Consider the following 14,008-nt stretch of genomic DNA (forward strand, 5'->3'; position numbering starts at 1 on the left):
AACTAAAAGAGTAGAAATTTAGGTTAGATGTTAGTAAGAACATCTTTACCCAACTGGCCCAGGTTGCACAGAGAAGTGGTGGATACCCCACCCCTGGAGGTTTTGAAGGCCAGGCTGGATGGGACCCTGGGCAGTATGATCTAGTGGCAGACAACCCTGCTCGTGGCAGAGGAGTTGGAACTCCTCTTCTTAAAAATCTGATGTTTAAAGCTGTCATATCTATGTGAACAATATGTCAATCAAAATTATTTTGGATCAAGTTTCAGGACTTTGCTATAAAAGCCCAATGTGTATTCTATTAAGTTCTTGACCTACAAATTTATTATGGGATCCTGTGTGACAATTTCTTCTGATGTCAGCTGCCTGAGAATAGCACAGCAAAAATGCAACATGCCACCTTTCCAGATCTCAGTGAGGTTCATTGACCCCATGAATGATGGCAGGAAAACAAAACCCAGGCATTTAGGAAAAGATACAGGTTGGGCATTTATCACAGATACAGGTATTTATCACAGATACAGGTGATGCAACATAAGAAGGACATGGAGCTGTTGAGTGGGTCCAGAGAAGGGCCACAAAGAGAGGGCTGGAGCACATCCCCTACAAGGGCAGGCTGAGAGCTGGGGCTCTTCAGTCTGGAGAAGAGAAGGCTCCAAGGAGACCTTATTGTGGCCTTCCAGTACCTGAAGGGGGCCTACAGGAAAGCTGAAGACGGGCTTTTTAGAAGGGCATGTAGCAACAGGCTGCCCAGTGAGGTTGTGGATGCCCCATCTCTGGAGGTGTTCAAGGCCAGATTGAATGGGGCTCCAGGCAGCCTGGTCTAGTATTAAATGGGGAGATTGGTGACCCTGCACGTGGCAGGGGGGATTGGAGTTTCAAGATCCTTGAGGTCCCTTCCAACCCTGGCCATTTTGTGATTCTGTGAACAGGACAAGGAGAAATGCTTCTAAGATGGAAAAGGGCAGATTTAGACTAGATATTAGGAAGAAATTCTTTACTGTGAGCGTGGTGAGACACTGGAACAGGTTGCCCAGTGAGGTTATGAATGCCCCTTTCTTGGAAGCATTCCAGGCCAGGCTGGACGGGGCTGTGAGCACCCAGGTCTAGAGGGAGGTGTCCCTGCCTATAGCAGAGGGTTGGAACTCGGTGATCTTCAAGGTCTCTTCCAACCCAAACCATTCCATCGTTCTATGATTCTATGAAGCATTACATAGATCAGGAGGCTGCAATCTTCTCTCTGAGCCAGCACTATCAAGCATCATGGCACAGGTCAGTCTGACACTCCAAGTACTGTCTTCTGAAGCAGCGATACGCACTTATTAAAGATGCCAAAACCACCTCTGCAAGGCTGCAAAGCACCGCCCAGGCTGGGTCTCCAGGGCAGCTCCGTGGCACGCCGCGAGCCCCGCTGCCCCTCCCTTCCGGTCAAACCGGCCGCGGGCAGCGCTCCCGGCCCTACCTGCGGGGCTACACAGCGCTGCTTGTGCTGCAGGCCGGCAAAGCACCTGCAGGCTGCGCGCTGCAAACCTTCCTAGGTAAAGTCAGCTCCATGTTTGCACCGCTAGTAAAATACGGTCAGTTTTTCCCCTTACAGCGCATGCTACACGAACTAGAGAAACACGCGCGGGAGAACACGGCAGCCGGAGAACTTCCTCAGCACCGCGCACTCCGAAGGGAAACCCTCCAGCGAGGCTATCTGCAGGACCTGATCTCTGAGCCGCCCGCACCCCGCAAGGCCCCCCGCCTCCCTCGGCCCGCCGCCGCAGCCCCCGGCTCGGCCGCCCCTCACTCGGCGGGGCCCAGAGCAGGACGGTCCCTCCGCCGCGCGGGGCCCCGGGCCGGGGGTAACAGCGGCCGTGCCGTGTCCCGGAGCGGCGGGGCAGGGCGGCGCGGAGCTTACCTGCGAGCTGAGGGGCCGCTCCGCTGGACGGCGGGCAGCGGCCGGCAGCGAGCGCGGGAGCCTCCTCCCCTCGGTGCGGCCCCGGACAGCGCTCCCCTTTCCGCCCCCCCGGGAGCGCCGCGGGCTGAGGGGAGCCGCCGCCTCCCGGGCGGCCGCGGGCGGAGGAAGCCCCAGGGGAGGGAGCAGCCTGGCTGGCGAGAGGTTGCCCCGGGAGCTGCCGGCGCCCTGAGGGACGCGGTCCCGCTCCTGCCCGCCCGCTCCGCCAGGCACGGGGCTGCGCTCCCGCCTGACGCGAGGGACGGAGCGGGGCAGGCAGCCCTCGCGTCGGCTCCGTCCTTCCCGCCGCTCCGCTGAGGGACGCAAGCTCCCGGCCGCGGTGTCCCCGTCTCACCCCCCTTCCAGCCCCTTTCCCGCAGCCGTCAGACCTGGCCCTGCCCCGGCCCAGGGGCTCTCCCTACAGCACGGGAACGTGGAGCCTCCGCCGGCGGCGTGTGGGCCCGCGCTGCCTTCCAGGGAAGCCTACCAAAGGACGCGTTGGGGAATGGAAATCCCATTCCCCGCACGATGGGCCTCCGGGGCCAAGGCAAACAGTCCCCGGTGAATCATGCGGTGTGTCCGCCCCTGCCCGAGCTTGGAGGAGTCCCCTCAGGGAAAATGCTGCGAGAGGCGGTGGAATAAGCGAGTCGGGTGCAGGAGGACACCGCTGCTGAGCTGTCCCCGCAGCTGCACCGTCCGGGTGGAGAAAGCAGAGTGTGGCGTTTCTATCAGTAGTTTTACAAGGTTTTGCCACTTATGAAGAAGCAAAAAATTCTGCTTTGTTGCACAGCATTGTGATTTTTGTTCGCAAGTTGAAAACAAACAAAAAACAGTGAAAAGGAATGCAAAAGGCAAAGATGAAGTGGTTTCATCATCGTTTTCAGCCCTAAAATCACTAAGCCCTGCAAATCCAAGAACCATGCTGCGTGGAGTGCCAGCCAAGGCAGAGCTGGTTCCCTGTCTTTCTTGAACTGAGGAGCCTGGAATTGGACACACAGCTCCAAACGTGGCCTCACCAAGGCAGAGGAGAATGGAAGGATCAACTCCCTCAACCTGCTGGCCACACTCTAATGCACCCCAGGATACTACTGGCACTCTAGGCCACAAGAGAACACTGCTGATTCATGGCAAACGTTGTACACTAGGACACCCAGGTCCTTCTCTGCAAAGCTGCTTTCCAACAGTTCAACCCCAAACCTGTACTTAAGCATGGAATCGGGGAGAATAAGCTTACGCTTATTCCTCCTCAAGTGCAAAACTCTACCTTTTTTCTTTGTTGAACCTCATTAGGATCCTCTCCACCCAAGTCTCCAGACTGTCCAGCTCTTGCTGAATGGCAGCACAGCCTTTTGTTCTGTCAGCCATTCCTCCCAGCTCTATATCAACAAACCTGCTGAGAGAACGCTCTATCCCCTCACCCAGATAATTTATGAAGATGTTGAACAAAACCAGCCTGAGTACTGACCCCTGGGGAACAATACTAATTAAGGCTTCCTGCTAGACTATCACAATCATCTGAGCTCTGCCACTCGGCCAGTTCTCAATGCACTTCACTGTCCACTCATCTATCCCACCTCCTAAGCTTCCTTATGAGGATGTTATGGAAGACAGTATCTAAAGCTTTGCTGAAGTCAAGGTACATAACATCCACTGCTTTCCTTGTATCCTTGATATATGCAGCTGCACCTGTTTTCTAGCGGATGAATCTAGCTAATACATGATCTTTTTTTAATACTATTACATTTAATCTCACTTTCAATTCTTTCTTTCTTCAAATAATTCAGTTCTTTCCAAGTAAAATCCTTCTTTTCCTTTCCACTTACAATACCAATTGACTTTTGTGTTTTGCCAGGAAACTTTCACTTTTGATTGCTAATTTAATGACTGAAAAAATTAAATGTTAATAAGGTCCTCAAACTGATCTTTCAGAAATCACTAATAACTTTTCACTTTGAACACTCTCTCATCCCAGTTTCCTATTATTAGCTAAGTCCGTACTTACAGTCTTTCTCCGAGTTCCTATTTAAACTAATAATTTCTCCTGTGGGAATGCTATGCTGAAGTTCAGGTAGATTAGATCGAATGCATTTCCTTTGCCTAAAACGAACAGGTTAGATGAGGACAGCCTAGTGATGAGAAACCAGTCCTGTCTTTATTGCTTGTCCATGTTCTGCAGCATCTTTAATTATTGTTTGCTTTTTCTATTTTTTTTCCCTTAAACTAAGAATGCATTTGTACAAGTTAAGTGCCTCCTTTGTACAAATTAAGTGCCTCCTAGCTACTGTTTGCTATTCACTGGGCACAATTCTGATTCAGTAGAACTTTAAGAAAATTTGGCATTATACCTGTGCTGTCATTTGTATGGAAATTGTCAGCTCCCTATGATGTGAACGTGTTTTAAAGTTCATGTCTCCCTTACTTGCACTTGCTGTCATTCTTACTTATTCTACTGCCTATGTGTTGACTATAATAAAGTATTTGCAGACAGCAAAGTTTTTAGCAAGTCATATTTCTGAAAGGCCTAGATCAATGGTTTGTTAGATTCTATCACAAAGAAGAAAATATTAGACTGTAGTCAAAAAAACCCCAAAAGGTTAAGATTAGTATATTAAAATGGTGTCAGTGCTATAAAGGCTACAGCTTTTGCCAGTGGAATAACTCCATTTTTTTTTTCTATTCACATGCAAGGTCTGAAATGCTCATAAGTAAAATAATAAAGCTGCTGTACTATTAAGTGTCCATATTAATCTCTAGGGAAATGGTCTGTATTTTTAAGTCACTGAAAGCTTGTATCATAGCCCTATGATTGGAAATATGAAAATGTGTGTGTACTAGTAATTCAGTTGATAATGCAGATTGCACTGCCATTATTCAAGCACAGCTTACAATATGTATGCAGATTGAAAGCCATCATTGGAAGCACCAGCCTTAATTAGATGAGATGCTCTTTCTTGGGTTCAATTCTCAATGAAATTAATTCACTGATTCTTGAAAGTGCTAGATCTGCAGGTAATTAAAAAAGATGCAACATGAATTCCTTCTAGTTACAGAGAGATTTTCAAATGACTGCAATAGCTCAAAAGTGTACTGAATTTACCTGCAGAACCCACTCACCCACTTCAAGTAGCTGAAACATCATACTGGGATTGCCGCTCTGTATTCATACAGTTTACTTTTGCCTGTAACTTTCAGCATGTGTACAATACAATTACATTTGCAACATTTCCCTATGTAATTTGAGCCATGCCCCGAGTGCTCCTGACTTGAGTTTTACTCTGATTTCATCTTTAATGAAATTAATTGATAGTATTAATACTATTAAATTGAAGCAGGCTATGTCGTAGCAGGTATAAAGATATAAATATACAAAGTGACTCAGGAGCAATATATTCTGTCGAAAGGCTCCTCTGGTAGAACTGTAGCTATTATGAACTAGTTTGATTAAATGTTGCAGACTGAAAGCATCTTTTCTTCCAGCTTCCATGCTGGTTCCCAGATAAGTCCAGCTTGTCACCCACCTCAAGAAGATAAAGGGATATGTTCAGGAGGCACCAAAGCCTACACTGAGCATAGATGGAAAGGAAATTTGAGTTAAATATGTGTTCAGAAGTTTTGGTGCTTTCTTAAAAATGTCATCCCCTTAAAACAGATTTGACTCCTGAAAGACTGGTCCTGCAATACCTGGACTTGTGACAACAGTTCCTGGAGGACTTGGTGCCTTATAGAGAGCATGAGAAATGTAGGTGTTAGTTCCCTTGGTTGCCAGACCTGTTTCAAGGTAAGAGAAGAGAATAAGGCTGGTCCTTACTGCCCAGGCTGTTCCTGTGCTTGCCAGGCTGTGCAGAGGACCCCAAATGCTTTTCAAGCATCCATAAGGATAGGCAGTGACTGAACGTGTCTAGATACCAGTTTTGGAATAAACTGGAACTCTTCTTTAAAGCTTCGACATATCAAAAGAGGCAGAAATTTCCAACACTTGTTCACTCCTGAATACATTTATGAATTGCTTTGCAAAAGCATTCAGTTATTACTCAAAAAACTGGCAAACAAGAAAAAATAAGCCCTTACAAAATGTTATCAAATGTGAAGGAGAGGGATGTAGGATAGAAGAAGTCAGCTTGTTTCTAGTCTGATTTTTCTAACTTCAGCTTTCTGCCACTGGTTCTGTTAACTTTTGTTGGTTACACTGAAGACACCTGTTACTAAAGTTTTGTTCCCTACATACTTATGCAGTGTCCTTAAGTCACCTCTTAAATCTGAGTTATTACAGGCATTGCATTTTCTGAATTTTTCGCTTAATGGCATATTTTCCAACTCTCTAATGACTCTTTCAGGTCTTCACTAATCCACTCCAGTCTTTTCAAAACATTCTGTATGAATTACTTACAGCCCTAAGGTATAGGCAAGACATAACTTGGATTAAGAATTTTAAGCACCATGTAGTCAAAAACTGATTCCTGCTGCTGAGAGTTCGTTGCTTACATACAGCTGAGATTCATCAGCTCTTTTGCGATCTATTTCATGTGTGAAATGCAGTCCCTATGTTATTCTAGTTCTCTAGTCAAAATATTATACTGTATCAGATGAAGTGCCTAAGAAATGTCCAAGTGTGCAATGCTTCCACTCAAACCCATACTGATCCATTCCACAGCCCCATTAAGAAAGTTTGAAAAGATCTGCTTTCCCAGTCCTGTGTTCCGTTATCAGTTTTCTGAGTAATGCACCAAATCACACAATTAATAGAAAAAATTAGAGAGGAGGTGGCCTAAAAAATTCCCAGGAACAGTATTCAGCCTCTTTTGGTTACAGCTTTGTATAATGGATATTCTATGATATGTGTAGTCTAAGCATTCAGAAACTCTCCAAAATATGCTTTTTGAATACCACTACTGACAATGGCATTTGCCAATATTTTGGCTTTGTACCAGGCCGCTGTGCTTATAAAGTTTGAAAAGAAAGATAACTTTGTTTTGGTGAAAGCATAGAATGAAAGATTTCTTGAAAGTACTACTGTCTGGTTGAAGCTATATAATATCTTAAATAATGTCATGCCTTCCTAGTGATGTAAAAAAAATTCCTCAACTTCCCTGACCCCAAATATCTGGAAAATTCAAATATCCAAAAGCAAGATTAGATTTCACAGTAAAGAAAAACTGTGCCAGGACAAAGATCCGTAGTAACATCTTCAATATAGCTTGTCGATGTGGTAAACGTATTTGGGCAATAAACTGAGTCCAACCCAAACACGTTCCAACCAAAAGGAAAAGTCACAGACTCACAACAAAATGGATAAACTCTTTTTTGCTTCAAAAGTAAAGTAGAATCAACATCAAGATTTTGCATTCTTTGCAGTAAAAACTAAACTAAACTAAAAAATGTCCAGAAAAGACATTGCGTGTGGAATGCATGTAGTCATCACAAACACATGATCAAGGATTGTATCACAAAATTTTCCCAGCTTGTGATTCCACCTGGTGAAGGTGAAGCTGTACTTCCTCCACAATAACAACAAATTGCTGTACCTAATTGCTGCTTTTCTTCATTAAAAGCATTTTGAACTTTTTCTTACTTTTTTTTTTTTTTTTAATGAAAAGCAAAGAATCAGGATCACACAATAGCAGGAAACTTAGGCTGGTCTGTGTAACTGATAAACTTAATTTCATCCTTGGCTCTAATACAGTAAAGGAAATGAAACAATTCCAATTTTATAACAATTTGATGAAGAGAAAAATTCATGAACTCACAAAAGATTAATATTTACAACTAACGTCCAACTCTCACCTTTGTTCCTGAACTTTTATTGCCCTTGCTGTCCTCAGTTGAGTGTATCTGAAGCTGCCAAGAATGACCTCATCGATATAAATCGGACCAATCTTCAGAATGCTCCACCAATTTGCTGTTTAACTAGCAGTCTTAGACTGGTGTATGGGTGATATGCAAAATATAACTATAAAAGTTACAAAATATAACTGAAAATCCGTAAGACACAGGATATCTGTGCAGCCCAAAAGATCTGCCATCCATAAGGCAGAATGCACCTGTCTTATTGGGATGGCACCTGTATTTGAGAGCACCTAGCCCACCCTGATACTAAATGTGCTCAGGGGACTTGATGCTAAGTCTGCCAGTGCTGCACCTCTGTCTCCAGTTGCATCCTTGTCCCCATTGTCATGAATGAATCTGAAATGGAGCATTTTGGAGGGGGACGATCTCTGCAGAGTTCCTACCGATGAAGCAAAAGAAGGCTCAAAACATCTTTCAACACCAAAACAAACAATTAAACAAACAAAAGATTGTTTTGTATATACAGACATAGTCTACATGAAAACAGACAGAGCTATAAGCAGGATGCATTTAGGTACTGGAATGATGCCCAGATTCTGGGCTAAAAAACTGTGTGGCTCATCCCTGCTACTCTTGGTCACACTGACCTGAAAGAGCAAGCGGAGCCCTCTGGAATAGCTGCAGCTCCCTTTCTTAGGGTAGCCTTGCAGCTCCTCTGCTGGCTAGCCCTGCCACATCCCTGACTCATCACCTCACTGCTCAGTCAGCCTTCCAAGGAACCCGCTTTTCTCATCTCCGGCCAATTACTTAAGTCCAGTTTTGGCTACTAAGGACAGAGACATTTCGTGACTTTTTCAGACCAGTCCTGATTGAAAGGTTTGAGTAAACTGAAAGAAAACAAAGATACACATCGCACATCATGTTATTTCTTCACTTAAACTACAGCTGTAGCTCACTGTCCGGGATTTTTTTTTTTTTTTTTTTTTGTAGAACAGCCTTTTTGCTTTGAAATGACTTAGTATGTGCTGGCTGGGAGGCCACGGGGCTGCACTCCTGTTGCTCCGGTATCCCGTTCTGCTGGAGGTAGGCAGGCTGCAGGCAGAAGGTCACAGATATGCCTTCCACACCCTGTTGAGCTATTCTGCTGAAATACTGGCCACGTCGCAGAACCATTTTGGGTCAAATCCATGGGTGTGGAGCCATCATTTACAAATACCAGAGTCCTTCCCTGAAAGGATTCTAATCCTGGTTTATCAGAGCCCAGCCTTCCTTTAGATAGCTGTGGCTGCTGTTTGGATTTCTCTGAGCTGTGAACTGAGACAATGCGGGAACATCTCTCTAGCCACAGGAACCAACATCTTGCAAGAAATAGACCTCCTGTAGACCTATAAATGGGGAGGATATAACTTAGCTTCAGAGAAGCAGCCACTAAATAAATTCTTGGAGTCCTCTGTCAAACTGGACAGTTTGGTAGGAATTTAATCATTGCTTCCTTAGATTTAGAAAAAGACATCCAGAGATGTCTTCAAATGACATGTAAGACCAAGATATTATCCATTCCAGTGATGAAAATTTGCAACAGAGCTGGTGTAACAGCCTAATAGAAGGATACAGGAGCAATTATATTTCTGACCATAGCATAGGAGAAGGCACATAAACCAACCAGGTTTGTAGCAGTGAATCTCTCAGTGCAACAACACTTTCCCTCTGAGTTGTTTAAAGGGCATGCATTTCTTTTCCCTCAGCTTCCTTGCCAAGCTTTTCTCTGGTTGTAAATGAGTCTGATACGGCCTTTGGTAAGATATCAATTCTGGACTGGAGACCAAAAGTTTTCCCAAAGAAATATGGACAGGTTAACATCTAAAACAATGGTTGTTAATTCTGAGAAAATGTCATGTACTTACAAGTGTCATGTTTCGGGTCACCATATGAATGAATTCCTCTTTACTATCCCCAGGATGATGCACAGATGTGTGTTTGAGAAAGGGAAGCTATTCTGTTTCATTAGGAATAAGAATGTTAGGAACAGATGAAGGAAATGGAATTTATGTTTTATCATGTGTCGACTTCATGAAGCCTTAGAGTTTAAGATAAGCAAACAGGAAACGCTTTGAGGAAGTGTGTGCTCCTAATATCTAGGAGATGAAGAAAAGTGCAAAGAATAGTGAGAAAAGACTATTAGAAACAAGCAGTTCCCAAAGCTCCCAGCAACCCAACAAGCCAGGTTTTTAATGGGTTTGTGTGTCACAGATGACTGACTATTAAAAATGAGTACCAGAAAAGCTGTGGTGTAAATTCCCCAGGCTTAGATGCAGAAATGGAGAGTTATTTCAACAACTGAGGATAAAAAACTGTTGGCTGGGGTTCACATCTCTTCCTATGACCCTGAGCATCCAGCTTCTCCTTGGGAGTGGGGGAACTCATCTCCCATGCATATCCCCTGATACAACAGCAGAGCTGAACTTACAATGCATTATCTGCTCCCTCCTACCTAGCTGTCTGTCAACACGATGTGCTGAAATGTCATGGTTTTGACACCATAACCCGTGATCCCTTTATCTCAAATTGATCAAAATCTGAACTATATAAGGAGAACTGACAGGAGCACAAATGCAGTCACACTTATGCATGTATGGTGTGAATAAAGAGGTCTTGTTTTTTCATTCTGACAAGCTAGCATCTACAGAAATTTCATATGAATTAGCACAACATTATCCCCGTAACGATGTGCAGAAAAAGAAGCCACAGCTTTTAGTATAGCTCAGTATAGCCCTGTTCTGTATCATGCACTTCATCAGACTTGGGAAACTGCCTGCACTTCTGGACAACAAACCAAAAGCTTCAATTATCATTTGTTTTTATTATACAATAAGTTACCTGATAAACTTCCTATTCTTTTCTCTGCTTATGTAGTACAGAGGGAAGATGGTAGTTTAGTTCATTACAGAGCAAATCCTACCATGTCAGATTGATTGGAGAGGAATTTGTGTAGGTTTGTTTTTGGAAGTTCAGCAAAAATGATTTCCACACTCTTGAGGAAACGTCCCTTTATTGTAGAGAAGTTTGTATACACAGATGTGATGTATTTACAACCAGCTTTTCTCAAACAGATGGCTATTTAAAATCCTTCACAAATCTGTCAGGAATGAAAGAAAACGAAGCTCAGAAGCCCAACCAGCCAGCCCAACCCTCAAATTCAGATAAATTCCCAAAGATAACTACAGTGAGATAATTATAAATGGAGTTATTCTGATGGAAGCAATAGGGCTGTGACAGAAATCGATGGATGGACTTCAGGATGTGTTTGGTCAAAATCATTGTTTATTTTGATCCCAGATTGAGTGAACCACAATGTAAAATGCCAAAAGGCAGATTGGAACCTGCATTTCCCAGAGGTGTGGTAGAAGAGTTTGATTCTTCCTTCTATGACCCATGCAAGGACAGGTCACAGTGAGAACCTCTGTGAAAAGAAGCAGTTGGTCCTGTCTTCCCCTGGAAAGCTCTTTTCCAGAAAAAGGCAAGAAAAGCTCCACTCTCCTTTGGGCTGCAGAATGGAGTCAATGCACTGAGTGTGAGAACAGATGTCCTCCTTGGAAAGGGCATGGGCTCCTGTGCCAGCACCTTGGGTCGCAGGGAGATGGCACCTTGGGTCCTTCTGGTGCTCTTCCAAACTGTGGTCCACCTCTGCACTGCCCTTTCCCTGTGCACAGTGGCATCAGCCTGTCGATCACCTTAGAAGGAGAGGAGGCACCACAGGGAGGAGTGGTGAGAGGTAGAGACACACATTCTGTTTCCTTGCCCTGATGCTTTCCAATTAAAAGTAGAACCTTCATCAACAACAAAAAAGGTTATATGTGCAGGAGGCACTTCTCTGGGGAACAAAAAAATACCTCACACAAACATTCATGGATGGATGAGACCTGTGAGAAGGATTCTCAGCATTACCAGTTCAGTTACAAAAGGAATCTAAAATCCCCACGTTGGTGTACATGAGAAACACACTAAAAATATCTGCTAATGCTAGAGGAAGTTACATGCATAAGTTTCCCATCGGTTGGGAGCTTGTATCTTAGAATCTGTATAATTTACTTCACTCTCAACAGAACACTGCGATATTTACAGGCACATTCCAATGGGAAAACATTTGCATATTGACTGTGAAAGATGCAGCTTTGTCACCTAACCATGGGGCTTTAAAAACAGAGATCTCGTGACATCAAAGTACTATCTGAGAAGTTTCTAGAGAGGAAAAGGGGGCATAGGCAGGAAGAGAAAATCACCAGTTGCTAAGTTTTGCTCTGAATATTAGAATAGTTGCAGGCTGGGACAGAGTAAGTCCTGCTGGACCACTTGTTCTGGTTCTGACTTGTTAGACGTCACAGAGTACTACTATGTGTACTCTGACTTCCTATTTTTATTTTTCCCTACTAGATTTGCTTTTTACTAGCCAGGTGAGAATAATATATAAAACTCCTTGCAATAATCATCTTTTTGTAGCACAATAATTTTTTGCAGAACGGGAATGAAACTGTCACTTTTTGGACTCGGTCTGTGTTCTGAAGGTCAAATTGGGCATCTGAGAAAAAAGGTAATGCTTTGGAATTTTTATAAATTAAGGGGGAAAAAAAGGAAATTACTCTGAACCTGTTTGACCTGTTTGATGATGCAAAGTCCTACACTCTCTATGACTGCAAGTGGTCAAAGCTATTCAGTGACTACTGTAACCTTATCACTACCCAGAATTGCTCTGAAACTAGTTCAGCACACAGCTGTAGTTGCAGCAAATTATTAAAACTATCTACAGAATTTTAATCATAAAATTTAGGTTTCAATATGTCAGCAGAACAGCAGTGTGTAACCCATAGATGTTGAAACATGGAAGTGAAATTATCAAACTATTGCTCCGATATCTGAAAAGTAAAGCTATCCTCCCTAGGTGTAGAGCTCCCTCTTATGCTGACACATAAGGTGGTGGAGGATCTTTAGCAGCTCCGTTTGCAGGATCATCATATGGTGGCAGCAGCACCTGCAGGAAAGCAGAAAAAGGTTATACTGTCAAAAAGGATTTTCTTCAGTGTGTCAGTGACAGTAGCTGCCTATTCTGCAGCTGCCCTCTGTCTGGAGAACTTGAACCACATCTCTTGGAAGAGCGCACAGGCTCCTAAGCCAGAGTGAATAAAGTCTCCCGAGCCTCTCCGAAAACTCACTGGAATAGCTAAGAATTACTTTGGAGTGGGGAGAAGGAAAGAAAATTGAAAACAAATTACCCAATGTCTCAATACATCTCCACTTTTGTGCTTCGGGGGCTCTCAGCTGTGAGAGGGAAGACATGCATTCCCAGAAGCCCCTCCAGTAAATAACATCTGATAGAAATTAAAGCAGCTTTAATCATATATCAGCCCATTTGCAGGAGGCCAGGCAGCTCCCTACAACATGGGAGATGCAAGTTTAAACCACACAGGGAAGACGAAGGATTTGAACCAAGGTTTCAGCTTCTTTAAGCCAGCATGCTAGCTATCGTGCAGCTTTAATGACATCTGCACTGACAGTAAGTAGTTTGCATGTAAAGAAGTGACAGAGCACTCGGCCTGTGAATCCCGGCAGGAACTGAGGGTAAAATAGATGTCTAAACAAAGATGTAGTTTGCATTCCCTGAAATATATCAATAGTGTATAAAAATAACAGTTGTGGTACATTGGCAGAGATACTTTACACAGCTCAATCAATTATTCGTGACGGAATTTCCAAATTTATAAACATCCTTTCTTGGTCATTAAAGGGCACATGAAGCTGACTGTCTAAACATGCACAGGGAAAATCCTGACTGCACTGAAGTCAATGGAAACTTTGCTATGAGAGGATTTCTTTTTAAATAAATTGATAATCTGCTTTCTTCAAAGAAACGTTCATAGTCACTTAGCTTGGACCTCATCCACAGCATGTTAAAATCAGTGGGAATCTTCCTATAGATTTAAGTAGACTTTGGATCTGTTATTTGTAGGATGGTTCCAAGCATGATTCATATAATACTTATGTGAGTTTACAAACGTGCACTGATGACTGTGTTCAAGTACACATGTTCAAGTGCACATGTTCACTGGATTACAAAACAGATACCTTGGCATCTGCTGCTCTCAATCAAAAAGTTTCACTATTTAGAAAAGGAAATTATCAGTCATTGCTCTTTATCAATACCATATGTTTAAGTTTCTAAATGCAGTATATGATAGATACATCAGCTACAACATGTAAAAAGCTCTGTATTAAAATGAATTTAATTATGTCAGG

The 14,008-nt window shown here is 43.5% G+C and overlaps 1 protein-coding gene across 1 annotated transcript in view; it reads right to left on the minus strand.

Annotated features, from left to right (window-relative positions):
- Positions 1-12,671: 12,671 nt before the first annotated feature.
- The window catches only part of LAPTM4B (lysosomal protein transmembrane 4 beta), a gene marked incomplete at both ends in the record, with an annotated part of 62,647 nt that continues 61,310 nt past the window's right edge, over positions 12,672-14,008 (minus strand). Inside the window, 1 exon segment of the mRNA XM_079533509.1 lies at positions 12,672-12,746. Within this exon segment, the coding sequence (XP_079389635.1) occupies positions 12,672-12,746 (75 nt within the window).

The sequence above is a fragment of the Tetrao urogallus genome (genome assembly GCF_951394365.1).
Source record: "Tetrao urogallus genome assembly, chromosome: 3".
In the NCBI taxonomy this organism is placed as follows: Eukaryota; Metazoa; Chordata; class Aves; order Galliformes; family Phasianidae; genus Tetrao; species Tetrao urogallus.